Consider the following 14,092-nt stretch of genomic DNA (forward strand, 5'->3'; position numbering starts at 1 on the left):
TAATAAAAACTGAATGCAAGCTCTGCATTCATGGAGTAACAAACAACAGTCAGTTGGTCCTATAGAAGAATCTAAATCTCTCAGCTTTTCAATAAAGACCTCTTGTTTAGTCGAGTCAGCGTTGCCTAAGAAAAGGGGCGCCACAGCAGACATCGCCACTCCAACCATCCAATTAATCCAGCAGTAAGTGCTGTTATAATGCGGTCGAGCCACATGCTGTTAAGACTACTGTGAGCACAGTTTTGCCGTAGCATGTTTATCCTCATCAATGCACAGTGTAAATCATGAGTCATTTCTCCCTTGTGGTAAGACCACACCAAATGCGTCCCACCGTGAGGAATGTTTAACTCTACATGTATTGGAAGAGTAAAGCCCTATTAGTTAGTGAGGGCATGCAAGAAATTATAAGCCTCTCATACAATATACTTAAAGAAAACCACATTCATTATACACTGGCAACAGTGACGTTTCAGCATTTTCAGTTCATGTGTTAAGACAGACCAAAACGTTATTGTATTATTAGAATTAAATGAGAAATCTTCTCAATAGGCATAAAGAAATAGTAGTCATAGTAGACACTGCATTAGTTGCAGTGGCAACAGCGTGTGAACTCAGTTGTACCATCTATTGTTGAGGCCAACTTCAAAGGTGGCTTTGCACTAGACTGCTTTATACTGAAAGGTGTTTCTAATGGTTTGTCCAGCCTATTTGCATGAATGCAGAGAAACACCTCTCAACATAATCCAGTCCATTAACAAACTTTATTAAATGGCGCATTGACCCAACAATTCGGGCTCATTTAAAGACATCCTATGGATACAGGTGACACTATACATATTCCTGGTGACTGCAGAGGACAATATTTCTAATATGTAGTCCAAGCAATCAACGCTATTCCGCTGATCAACAGGTGGTGGCAGTAACACATTAATATATGTAGAAAGTGCCAACAAAAGCCTAGATAGAAGACTGCTAGCCTAAATAAACATGGATGTTTTGGTATCATGCAAAAAAAAATCTGATTTATTTTTTTTTTTTTCTTAAGGAAGGAAAAGTCATTTTGGTGAGAATCACTGACAGTAAGTATGTTTGTTTACAAGAAATCTTCACAGGGTGCCTTTAAGTAATACACAAGTTCCACTAAATATTCAATCAGGAGCAACATAATAAGATCTTTCTGGCACAAGATGTCACCACTCATCTTCACTGGATGAGAAAACAACCAAGTCCACTGCACTAACAAAAGTAACAGGCCTCAGAAAACAGGCCATTAATTAACAGAGGGTTAAACAGATCTGCATGCTACAGCATGTGATATAGTAGTAATTTTCCAAAGAAAGTGGATCATCTCTAGAGAATTCTAGAAGAGACAGGAAAAGTTTTTTCTTCCTTGTGACACAGCACATTCTTCTCAGAGATAGCACATGGGATTTGAACCAGGAAAGAGGGAGAGGAGGAGGAGGAATGACCTAGGGTGTCCAAACTATTTAGCCCACTTGCACCTCTGCCAAAAATCTCTCGCTCTGTTTTCCCGCCAACATTCCCGAACGACTATTGTCTAATGTCTCTACTCTCTACTGTAATCCCCACCTACCCATCACCGCTCTTTTTTAACGTCCCGATGTCTCTTTGTTAATATTTTCTCTCTGTCATTCCTTCCCATCCTCCTCTTTTGTAACTATAAATGGAAAGACATTTCTTCTAAGTCTTATGGGAACCGTCTCTGCAGGCTCTTAGCTCTTCTATTCAATGAATAAACACACTGTAAACTGACATACAGCGAACACACACCGCAGCCATCAGACACACCGCAGTCATCAGACACACAAATGGCATGCTGTGGATGAAGACAGCATGATAACACTTCAAAGAGATGGAGGAGGGATTGTGTCAGAGGAACCAAAGAAATCACATGCAGTTGTTTTCAGATGCACTCTTGCTGTTCAGAAAATCCTCTTTGGTTGCCTTATGATAGTTTTTAATCTCTACGATAAAATTCACACTCTCACTTCAGACACTGTTGATCAGATTTTTAAAAATGGGCAAAGACATGTCTCACCTCAGAGCTCACTGTATGCATTTTCAAAATTGCCTGAACTGCATTCTAGCAATTTCCCCACACTCACTGACCTAATGGGGCGCTGCAGTCATAGACACTGAGTGGCCCAAAGGAGAGTGACATTACAGCTTTGTGTTCAACCATCAAGAGAAAACGTATGATAAGCATCAAATTGAATTCATGATTTCAGAGAAATAAAGTACTCACAGGTTCACCTGGGAGACCAGAAGGACCAGGATGACCCTTTTGTCCCTGTTGACAAAGAAACAACAAGTTAGAGTTTTGAACATCCAGCAATAAGTCTGAGTGAAAAACCCAAGGCATCTGATCTTATTTAAATTCTGATCACAAAGCCACAGGGAATTACAATGCTAAATGATGCACTTTGAAGAAAGAGATTATGTTAGTTTTGGTCACCGGTCAAATTTAATCTAAATTTGTAGTTAATCACCATATGCTCAGGAGCATCTCAGTTAACACCGCAGGGACTGAAATTATGTAGAAGGATTTTCCAATTGCCCCGGAGAGGGCTTTGTCTCCATGTAAAAAGTTCAATAAAATAACTTCTATTCACACAGAAGGTTTAGTTTAAATGTCCCCAGCAAAGACAAACTTAACAGCTGTAAAAGTAAAAGACCACTTCTGAGCAGTGCTGAAATGCTTCTTTTTGAATTCTAATCAAGCACAATGCAGATTTATTGTTGCTGCACAGCTGCTTCGCTGTGAGTTTGTCTAATCACTGCCACCAATACACTGACAAAACTATTCACCGTAATCTTGCGCTAATTAAACCTGCAAACCAATTAGATAATAATAAGTTAAACCCAAAAGGGTAATTAACAGTCACCTTCATGCCCTGTGGTCTCAAATGAGAAGGCCAGCTGGTCACAAAATGTATTAATCTTTTCACTATCAGGACCTACAGTAGATAGAGTCATGTGAAGTCATCCTGAGGACAGAACACATCTACCCCTTCAAGTGTGAAGTCATTAGCCACCAGCTGCGCCGGCCTCTCAGCAGCAGAACAAGTAAACCGCAGGGAGCCAGAGGATGATGTTAAAAAAAAAATAATAATAAATTATTATCAGTGTAAACAAGTCACCATTGGGAGACCCATACAAAGCACTCTCAAGCCTGCTGCCAAAGTGTGTAGATGAGGATTAGAAGAATCCCCTTCTGCAAACGTCCTGTGAGACATTTGGTAGTACTGATGTGGAGCAGAGCTCAAATTTAAACTCTGCTTCACTGAGATTATGCAGGCATACAGTCTACAGTGTCTACTTCTTTCAACACTTAGTTTGAACATTTATTTACAACCAATAAAATATCAAAACCTAAAACACTATATTCTTCAAATGAGAATATTCTGTAGGAAATGTGTATGTCTTGTGAATCACTTGGCACACATTTTGAAGTAATGGAGCCTGACACGGCTGTTGTCTTTGGAAACTCTGGACACCTGATTAGAATTTAAAATTAGGTTTTGTGGGTTTGAAAACCATTTGGCTGCACAACATGAGTTAATATTGACGGACCCACCACTGGGTCAGGCAAAGTTGAAGGGCTAAGGCAGAGTGAGACTGACATGGCTGAAACTGTTAGGTAAAATCATGTTGGCAGACTGACATCCCATGCTGATCAAAAGGCTGATATTAATCCAGTGTATCGTCATAACTCAGGAAAGTACATTAATAACATGCCACTGGAATATTTCAAGAGAACATATCGCAATTATCTCACAGCTACAAACCAACTGTCAACTGAGACTCATGTCTGTGACACCATCATAATCTGAGAACTGCTCTTTAAACCATCAGCAGGAAGTGAAAATTGAGCAGGAGTAGGAGTATGTAACAGAGAGCGAGTTGATCTTTTACAAATGCGCAGAGCTCGATGCCGAGTCCAATAAAAAGTCCTCACACCAAGAAAGAAAGAAATAAACACACTCTGAAAGGCAGCACTTTTTTTTTAAGATTCAAATTTTCTGTCACATCTCCTGCAGCTTTTGGACACAGAGTGAATCCAGATGCCAGTCCACTGGTCACAGTAATTCTATCAGACGCTGTTAGACTCTGTCCTGTCAAAAACCTGATTATTTGTCTAGCTATCTGCAGAAAGGCAGCAATGTGCTTTGAGTTGGAAATATATGACAGGATTTCTGGGAGTAGATGAGTCTCCTGCAGCAGCCAAAGCACTGCAGCCACGAAAGGACAAAAGAATGTGTCTGTGCCTTCCAGCAAGGCCAATCCAGCCGAGTACAGTAGAAGAAGGGACAAGATGTCTGTCCCTGAAGTGTATATCGTATATGGGCCCAAAACAGCTTTCATAGTTCTGTAAATCCAGTGTGTGACACAAAGATGGCAAAGGATCGCATTCTCCCACTCGATGAAGAGCAAACAGTTTTAATTAGTGTAACTCACACCAGATCAACCCTGCAGCCAACAGGCAAAGTGCAGCAGCAGCAGCGGTGTCTCCCCTACAGAATAAGCAACAGACTTCACTTGGCAGAAGTAAAATACACTGTTCTTTCCATTGATTTTTATTTTTGTTATAACACAAAAACTTTTCTTGGACAAATCAGACTCAGCAAATAAAGTTATGAGAATGTTATTATACACAGCTGAGGAGCAGGAAGGGAAAATCTTGAGGGCTGCACAACTAATAAAAAAGTCGAGCGTTATTCCAATGTGCCATGATCAGAACTGGCTGTGTAAAAGGCGCACCGTCCAGGGCTGGTAATACTCTCCACTGTGTTTCGGCTTGACACACAGAGACATGAATCCCTTCTTACTTTACAGTAAGAAGTGCAGACTGTTGACTGACTCCCAGGCAACCTTCCCATTACATCTTTACACATTTCCCACAGCGAGAGAGGCTTTCTCTGGCAGCGGGCCAGGGACTGAGCAGAAAACTCAGCGAAAAGGGTCCATAAAGCTGCAGCAGGTCATAGCTTTACTGGCCGGTTGGACAAAAGCTGACGAGGGAACGAACCTCGAGCTTCAACTGTGGAAGATGACGGAATTTCAATGTAATCTGAAAACAAAAGTGCGCTGTAAGGAGTTTTGGCTTCCAGTCCCAGAGTATGATTTAAAAAAAGAGAGTTACACAGCTGCAAGCAATGAGGTGTCTGGTGGCTTTCAGCAGAGCCAAGCTGACTGCCTTGATTATATTAGCTGGATACAAACTGCATTTTAATACTTCATATGGCTGTCAGCAGTTACTTGTGTGGACGCGAGTGTCTTTAAGGTTAACAGAGAATTGATCAGAGGGGCCAGAATCCCACCTGAGCTGATCATCAGAACAGGAAAAGGGGTTCTGTTACAACCGCTTAACCTCTGCCGGGATGCCGGTCCACACCCAGAAAAGATACGCAATTACCATAAATCAGCAAGAAGAATTTCGGCTTTTTCCCATGACTCCACGTTCCATGACTCACAAGGCGAGAAGAGGTCTTCCTTTTTTTTTTTTTAAGTTGGAGTCCTCCCCACTACTACTCTGAATGGAGGAACCTTGAGCACACCAGATGGTTTTTCACAGTCAGCGCCGTCTGATTGCATAACAGCTTGTTGGAGATCCCATCGAGGCATTATTGCATTAAGGATTACTCATGTTTTGTGACTTGTTGTCTTAATTAGCATTCTTCTGATATCCAAATCCTGACCTTACTGTGACCTTTACTGTACTGACGCGCTGTACTGTACTGTTTTTCTTTCTTTCTATCTTCACAAGAGTGTGATTCTGACAGCAGGCCACAAAAGGAGTAGAGTGTCGAGTGTAATTTGAAAGTTGCCCTGAGTTTTTTACGACTTTGTTTTTTTGAACAAATTCTCTTGCAAAACGCCATCAGGTAATTAGCTCTCTTTCTCATTCTCATTTCATCCAGAATGAAAACCTGTCTTTAACCCACAACGAAATTTAAATCTGTTTGAACAAATTCATTAAATTCCTCATTTAAATCTTAGAGATTTCCTGCCACGAAATAAGTAGGGTGTTTCCCTCTCCATGAAAAGCTGATAATCCTAAATTAATTTCATATATTTGGGTTTCAGTGGAGAGTTTTTGAGCCCCACAGTGGTTTAGGTGCTGTTTCCAAGCTTTTTTCCCCTGCTAACAAGATAAATCTGGGGGAAAAGCTGAATTTGTAACGTTTTTGGCATGGAAATTAAGTGCCTTTTGTCGCCCTCTCCAGTGATGGGAGGTAACTGATAGAAAAGACGGCAGAGTTTTTATGGAAGCTTTTGTGAAGACTACTGTTTATTGGAATCAGCCATTGCTACAGACAGCTAACAAACACTCTACTAGACTTGTGATAGTGACAGTGAAACTACAAATGTGTTGTGAAACATTTATCCAAGTTATAGAGCTGCGCTGTTGCCCAAAAACTATCCACAGTATTTCTAACCCTGTGATTTACTGTGTGAATTATGGGCGCAGCTTGTGGTTATTCATCACTGTTGAGAACGAAATGTGTATTAATCCGCAGCTGAAAATAGTCCAGAAACCCTTTTTAAAGATTTACATATTCAGTAAGAACCAATGGGCTTGTGCTGAGTGCCAGAGACGGGGTAGGGGAGTCAAAAAGTATCGCAAGACAGAGTAATGCACTGTTAGTTTTGGTCTCTTCATGGAATTTGTTGATGAGGACAAAAGTATAGAATATCACCAACTTCATTCTTTCATGATAGCAGGTATTGTGTTTTATAATACTCCATTATACAGATAAGTAAATCAGTAATATTTTGATAAAAAAGCACTGCTGGCACCAAAGTGGAAAATGTTCATATGTGGAAAAATAACTGTTGCAAAAATTCTGTCTCAAAACAAACAATATGCAAAACTAAGCCTGTCAGCTACAGAGTACTATGTTATTTGCACACTATGCATAGTAGGAAATCCAACAGGCTCTGGTCCACTTGAGATGTGTAATTACTGTGAGCAGGATAGCAGGCTTTGGGAAAAGGCCAAGGGTAAAATGCACAAGGCCATGGAGAAAAACGCTCTGCTGCTAACCATCACTCTCTGTCAGGATAACCCAGCACAGCGGCATGTAAAGAAGTCAGATAATACAGACGAATAATCTTGAGCAGGACCTGATCAAAGAAGTAACCCACATTCATAACTTGTCCTACTTTTTTTTTTATGAGAGCTGCTCTCCAGAGAATGAATGACATAACATGCATTTGGAGGAAGCATTTACAGCAAGAGCTTCACCCAGTAAACTTCTGGTTTCCTCAGCTTCCTTCTTCATTTTTGGAGGCCTGTGATACCGATGATGTAACAGCCCAGCTATTCAAACCTTTCGTATTTCAACTCACAGGGGAGCCAGAACACAGGTGTGCTCCTTGACGCCTGCATTATGTTAGGCTGCTTTCCAAACAAGAGCTCAAACATCCATGTTTGGCTGGAGCCTCTAAACATCGCAAGTTCACAGATTTCCCTCCTCAGAGGAAGCACAGAGAGGGCCAGGGCTGAGAGTGTACATTTGATTTACTGAACCTCGATATACATAAACCCACTCATTCAGCCACTCACTAATTTGAGGACAGAAAAAGAACAGATACGCACACACACACCTAAAATCTAAACTTTCACACATTTGCAGCAGAGCCAGTTAACTCTGACGGATATCAGTTACTTCCTTGTAGATCTGTGCACACATGCAAACACACAGTTTAAGTTTGCGAGCACAAACTGATTTTCTACCTTTCGTCCGTCTTGGCCGGGCAGTCCAGGGGGGCCCATGACACCAGGCTCTCCCTAAAACGGCAAATTAGGTCACATTAAATACACCAGCATATTTACATGAAAGTACCTGCAAATCAAGTCGGTTTAAAGAAGGAAAAGTGATAATATGCATACTTTTTGTCCTTTTGGGGCTTGACCAGGGGACAGTCCAGGATCTCCTTTTTGTCCCTGGAACACAGAAACAGAGAGCATTTTTATAGTTTTAGAGACACTGTTCCCCAGTAGGCACACGTCTGCACCAGTGTTCACTGCATATTTTCTGCATTACCACAGCCTTTCACTTTACAAGGCGCAGATGAGCTTGCAGTTTGCATTTACACTATCAAAGAGTAATGACTGCACCCCATTTATTGGTGAGTGTAGCAGTTGTATTTACACAAACGCGCAGTCCATTTATGCCCTCCCGTAACTCAGTTTACACCAATCCAGTAAGAAGTGATGGGGAGTGAACATGTACATTCTTCTCCCTTTTCAGGCAGTGGGAATCCTGTCAGTGCATTCTGGGTCAGCATTTGATGTCCAGTTTTACTGGTGAAAGAGCTGCCCAGTAATCTACGCAATCATAATGTCAGAGGTCCATGGAGAAATAGATAATTTCCTGTGTTAGTGCTTATCATATAAAGAAACAAGTATATCAAGAAAGAATTTGCAGTACTGCGTTATTCAAACAACAGCTGGTATCTAATTGCAAATGCTCTGACACAATTCATTTAACGATCTGAAGTTTGGGTGTGGAAATAAATCCTGCATTGTGACTCACTTTTCAATCCTGCGGCTTACACCTCTTCTTAAAAGGAGTACGGGGATCTTTTTTTTCCCCAAACCTCTTAGAGCAAAGGAGAACAGCACACCAGCAGTTCAGTTTTGGGTTGAAAGACGTGCACTGCTTCAAAAAAATATGTTCGATTGACTGAGTTACTGATGAAAGTAAGACAAAATTTACCGTCTACAGTATATCGGTCTATTTAAACCTGCATGCCCGTGTCAGCTACAACTTGGCATCAAACAGTCTGTGAGAATTTTCTCCAGACTGATTTCTTAACAGAGCCTGGAGTGCTGCTCCAGCCAAGAGCAATATACATACATGAACACTGTGTCTTTTCACTGTCTAAAGGTTTTCACCGCAACTAGATTCTCTGAAGAGTTTAAGCTCAAAGTGGAGCTACATTAGGTCATTTCTTCTGAAACCTCAACACCATAATAATAATTTGTACCTTCAACTAATTATACGTATATTCTATGCCTCCATTCATTTCATTTTTAAGTCTACTGGTGAGCTACTTACAGTAGTAGGTGACTGAACATCATCTTGTCTCAATTTATCATTGTTAAATCCAGAAGAAGTGACATATTCAAAATAAAACTCAGCTAACACACAGTATGTTTTCATCCTGCTGGTTCATTTTTCTTAAAACAGAGAACAGTGCCAGACCCGACAGTCTGCTGTTTGAGGTTTGTGTGTAAATGAGTCAAACTGAGCCAGGTCAGGTTTGGTTAGGCTCCAGTTAACACATATGTACGATATAAGAGTTATGATTTTTCCTTGGTTAAAGTAGGCCAAAACATGTTATCAATTACTTTTTTTAATGCTCTAAGACTCTGGAAAATGCTGAAATTCAGTGCATTAGAACAGATTACGTACAGGCTTGAAATACGAGCAACTTTCCATCTTATTCCAGCAAAGTCTAACATGCGGACTCCTTTGTGATATCAGACTGACATATTATGGAGCTAAGCAACTCTCTCTGTTGACAGTTGAAACCAGCTGGAACACAGACTGATGTCAAGTACTTGCAAATTAGTGAGTCAGAAAGACTTAAAACTGCTGTTCTCTCCTGAACGGAAACAAATGGATTTTTAAGAGGGTAGGAGAGCTGTACTTTGAAGCCAAGACCTCAGACATGCAAACTAAGTTAAATCACAAACAAACACTGGATAAAGAAGAAAAGCCACATGAAATACTTGCTCTTCAAATTCACACTGATGTGTAAATACCCTTGTTACATCAGTTAGATAGGGAGCTTTAAGGACTATTTCTATGCACCATTAAAAGCTCAATCAATTATTTTATTGTTTTTTTTTTATGTACATTGAACATTTCTTCCTGGTTAGAACTACTTGTATCCCAAAGGAGTTCAAATTTAGAGGCAACATGTATTTATACTGGTCCACTCACACCCAGTGCGACAGTGTGGCTCATGTTTGATTGCTGGACAACACTGGAGGTACCCATTTCAGAGAAATAAGATATATTGCTCGGGAGTCTCTCTCAAAACAGCCTTCAGCTCTTCATGACATGGGTCCCACAAGATGTTGGAAATATTCCTTTGAAATTCTGCTACATGTTGACATGATTTCATCAAATAATTTCTGCAGCTTTGTCAGCTGCATGCTCACGCTCCCATTCTCCCGTTTTGCCACATTCCAAATGTGCTCTACTGGATTCAGATCTGATGACTGAGTCAGGCTCAGGCCACTGAAATACACTGAACTCAGTGTCTTGTTCATGTAAACAGTCTGAGAGGATTTTTGCTTTGTGACATGGTGCATTGTCATGCTGGAAATAGCCATTAGAAGACGATAAACTGTGTACCAGTCATATGTGGCACATATGTGTTTCACAGGACTTACTGACAAAACTAAAAAATATAGTAGTTTCCAATAACACTTTAATTTTTGTTGTGGGATCTGGGATCAAGGTCTGTTCCTTTAACTCTCTGGCTTACAAAATCAAGAACCTATTGTAGGATCCGCTTGATGTGGTGCATAGTACAGGTGTACTGTCTTCTCTAAAAACAGAAAAACGCCATTTGAGATAACATCATTGATTCATCTATGCTTTACCTTCACTCCAGGAGGTCCAGGACGACCAGGGTTTCCATGTGGGCCAGGGGGACCCTGAAAGCAGAGACACACATGATGTAAGGAAGACACGGAGTAAAGGTGATCATCGGGGTCATTGAGCTGGCCTCCGTTTCCGCAGCAAAGAGGGGGGAGTTAGTGCTATACGTGAGGTTTTCACAGATGTATGCACATATTGTTCCCTTTCCACTGCTTGTGTTATGGGACAGGTCAGCAGTGCCCCGAGGTCCCTCTGTGTTTGTGTATAGGTGCTCTGTGAGACGTACTGTGTCTCCTGCCTGCCTTGCCTGTCTGCCTGCCCGTCCAAGTTGTGACATATGGATGTGATTTTCCTCATCCCTACACTTTTCCACTGGTTTCTGGGGTCCCACAAAGTGAAGGCCACTCATCCATCACGCCATATTCTCCAATCGCTTTGTGCCACAAACTAGGTATCCGTGATATATAATGTGCTTAGATATAATTCATGGAGTTATCTGTGCCAAAAGTTTTATCAAAATGGACTATCTCCAGCAAGTCAGGCCAAGTGGGTGAGATGTACAGGAGCAGAGAATGAGGAGACAAAATCTATGTTTTCTGGTTGAAGGGACTATAAATTCAAGCAAGCTGCAAAGAGGGATTGTTTGGAAAAATAAAGCCACAACTTCCTGAGGCATCCAATTGAAGAGTCCTCCCTTCAACTGCACACTTGTGTGGAGTGGGGGTTGAAATGCTGAGCATGAAAAATCTTCCCCAGCAAAACTGAAAGCACTGAAACCTGTTCAGATGGCTCAAACAGGAAGCTACTGTATCTTCAGCCCATTCTTTGGGTTGTTCAGACTTTCCATGGGCTGTGAAGACAGACCTTTTCCCCTGAGCTGGAGGTGAAAGTGAGGGATAGGATTACTCTGAGTCAAACAGACGGGGGAGGCCAAGAGGTGTAAGTGTACGGTTGGGTGATCCAGCCAGTCTCTGTCTCTGTTATTTATCTGTGCTCTATTATCAGACTGTGGAGAGGAGTCAAACAGTCCAGGCCTGCTCCCCTCCCCTCAAACTGGCCAGACCTCTCCCCTCGCAGGCGCTTGCTGTTGGGACATATGGAGACACTTAACAGAAGCTCATCTACAGATTTCCTCCTCCTCCTCCTCCTCCTCCTCTATTCAGAGCATTCCCTCTTTCACTCGCTCGATATTAAAACGTATGGAAGTCATTATCTCCAGATAGGAAGCAAAGGGAGGAGGAGACATAGAGAAATAGGGAGGTCGGGACACATTATTACAAATTGCATTCTCACAGAACATAAGGTGAGGAGGCACGATGCTGATGACAAGGTGGGCAGGTGTTATCCCCATGGAGATGAGGATAATGGGGAGAATGAGTCACTTTATCCATCTATCTTTGCGTGGGCGAGAAGTGGAAGAAACATCCTCTTTGCTAAATGACTGAAGAGAACTCCTAACAAGAAACCATTTAGATACCACCACCAAGTAAACATACACATGCATGCTAATGTAGACCCAGGTCAGCGTATAAGCAAACACACACATACACACACCTGAGGCCTGCAGATGAAGGGCACCTGTATGCCAGAGCTGTGACCAGGTTTACGATGTGGGCCAATGATTTTTACAGGAACGACACGTGGAGTGCTACTGTTTTTATAGGCCATTAACCCAGAGCAGACCTGCTAACACCTTCTCTGGCCTGCATGGGAGGAAACACTGTTTTTAGCCTGTTGATTGTTCAATATAATGTATATTAAAAGGATCTTGACTCTATTTTATTTGGCAAGAAATTTGATGCTAGGTCAGTGCTAATTGCTTCTCTAAGATCTTTGACCTGGGAGAGAAACAGTGCAGCCAGTTGTGTGACTGGGGTTGCAATTAGCCATTGTTTTCTTAATTATTAAACTGCCAATACTTTTTTTCAGTCAATTAAGTGTCAAGTCTATAAAATGTCAAAACACAGTGAAAGATAAAGCGCTACATAGGCCTTTTTCTTGGCTTTTCTGTTGATGTATCACATTTATGTTTCTGCACCTTTATTTTACGCAATAATTTAAAACAAACCCCCTGTCGATGCAGCTGGTCATAGAAAATGCATCACCTCCTTTGCACCAGAGGTGATGTGTGGTAGGTCGACCTACCACATACTGATGCATAGTGAAATATAGGTCTTGGTTAAATGACTGGAGTGTTACAGTACATTAACATTAACATTAATATTCAATTAGTACATAGAAATTTACACTTTACACATGCTCACAGTTTTACTGTCAATGCCCAGGAACAGTTGAGGGGTAATGAACAAACTGACTGTTGCTGGTGTGTTTTGTGAACCCCCTGCCACTTCAACACTCTAAATGTGCTCCCTATTAGCTTAAGTACGAGCAATAGTGGAAAATGTCTGTGTAACCAATAATGGCAGAGAAACAACTAATCAAGCCACGAGAGACTGTTCATTCATGCCTACACATGTAATTCATTTCAGAAGAATCTAAAATTTTACAGCTTACATAAATCAGTTCAGTTTTCTGCACCAATCAATCAGTGGCAAACAAAGAGCTGAGTCTCCACAGACTCCTTATGTCATGTTATATAGTGTCAACCATTCCTTTAGCAATAATGCAAATGTTTTCAATTTCACAGAAACCCAGCATCACATACTGGCTGCACACTGGCAGGTCCTTTTCTCTGCACAAAGCCCTCTTTGATCCACTCTCAAGCCTCCCCTTCAGGGCCGGGTGAAGTCCGGCGCTCTGCCGGGCTTATGGCAGCGTCGAGGAACGTGGGCTCTCTCACGTGTAAGAGATGCTGCTCGTCGGTAGCAGCGGTGAGACTGTCTGCTCGGTCAGACATGACACCTCGCTGTTAGAGAGGTAAAGCCCTAATGGTCCTGTGTCATTCCAGCTGTTGTAAAGATTTTGTGATGAGTAAAAGTGCCTACACTTTTCCCAGAAAGACCACACAGAATGACTGTTTCTATATCTGACTTGAAAGAAGAATGTGAAATGAGACCTTCCAAATATTAGAGGTGCTCACAGCAAATCAGACAGTGCTGAGGAGAATACATTTATCACACATGCCCCGAATTTATTGAGGCCTTTTAATCTCACAAAACAAAAGATGGATGGTGTCTTAAACTGAAACACACAGACAGACAAAATTGGGATTTAGTATGTGTGTGTGCAACCATGAGCCATCAGCAGTACCAAGGGACTGCAGTCCTAATATTTGGCCTTCTTCCAGTTAATCTTTTTTCATGTGTAAAAACATATCCAAACATCTGAAAACATAAACTTTAACATTTAACAAAATATGGGGAGTTACTGTTCATTAGCTTACTGGGGAGTACACCCATTTAAAAAATGAAATCTTCTACTATAGTGGATATCACTTGTTTGTACAGGCTTTTCCCAGACCAGAGTCCACTTGAGAGTTCTCTGTT

At 41.4% G+C, this 14,092-nt stretch overlaps 1 protein-coding gene across 1 annotated transcript in view; it reads right to left on the bottom strand.

Moving 5' to 3' along the window:
• The window catches only part of col27a1b (collagen, type XXVII, alpha 1b), an 82,717-nt gene that overhangs the window by 57,049 nt on the left and 11,576 nt on the right, over positions 1 to 14,092 (bottom strand). The window contains exons 5-8 of the mRNA XM_041042738.1: positions 10,649 to 10,702; positions 7,919 to 7,972; positions 7,763 to 7,816; positions 2,267 to 2,311 (exon numbers count right to left, since the gene is read on the bottom strand). Coding sequence (XP_040898672.1) covers positions 2,267 to 2,311; positions 7,763 to 7,816; positions 7,919 to 7,972; positions 10,649 to 10,702 — 207 coding nt within the window. The remainder of the gene's footprint in view (positions 1 to 2,266; positions 2,312 to 7,762; positions 7,817 to 7,918; positions 7,973 to 10,648; positions 10,703 to 14,092) is intronic.

Source organism: Toxotes jaculatrix, chromosome 7 (assembly GCF_017976425.1).
Source record: "Toxotes jaculatrix isolate fToxJac2 chromosome 7, fToxJac2.pri, whole genome shotgun sequence".
In the NCBI taxonomy this organism is placed as follows: Eukaryota; Metazoa; Chordata; class Actinopteri; family Toxotidae; genus Toxotes; species Toxotes jaculatrix.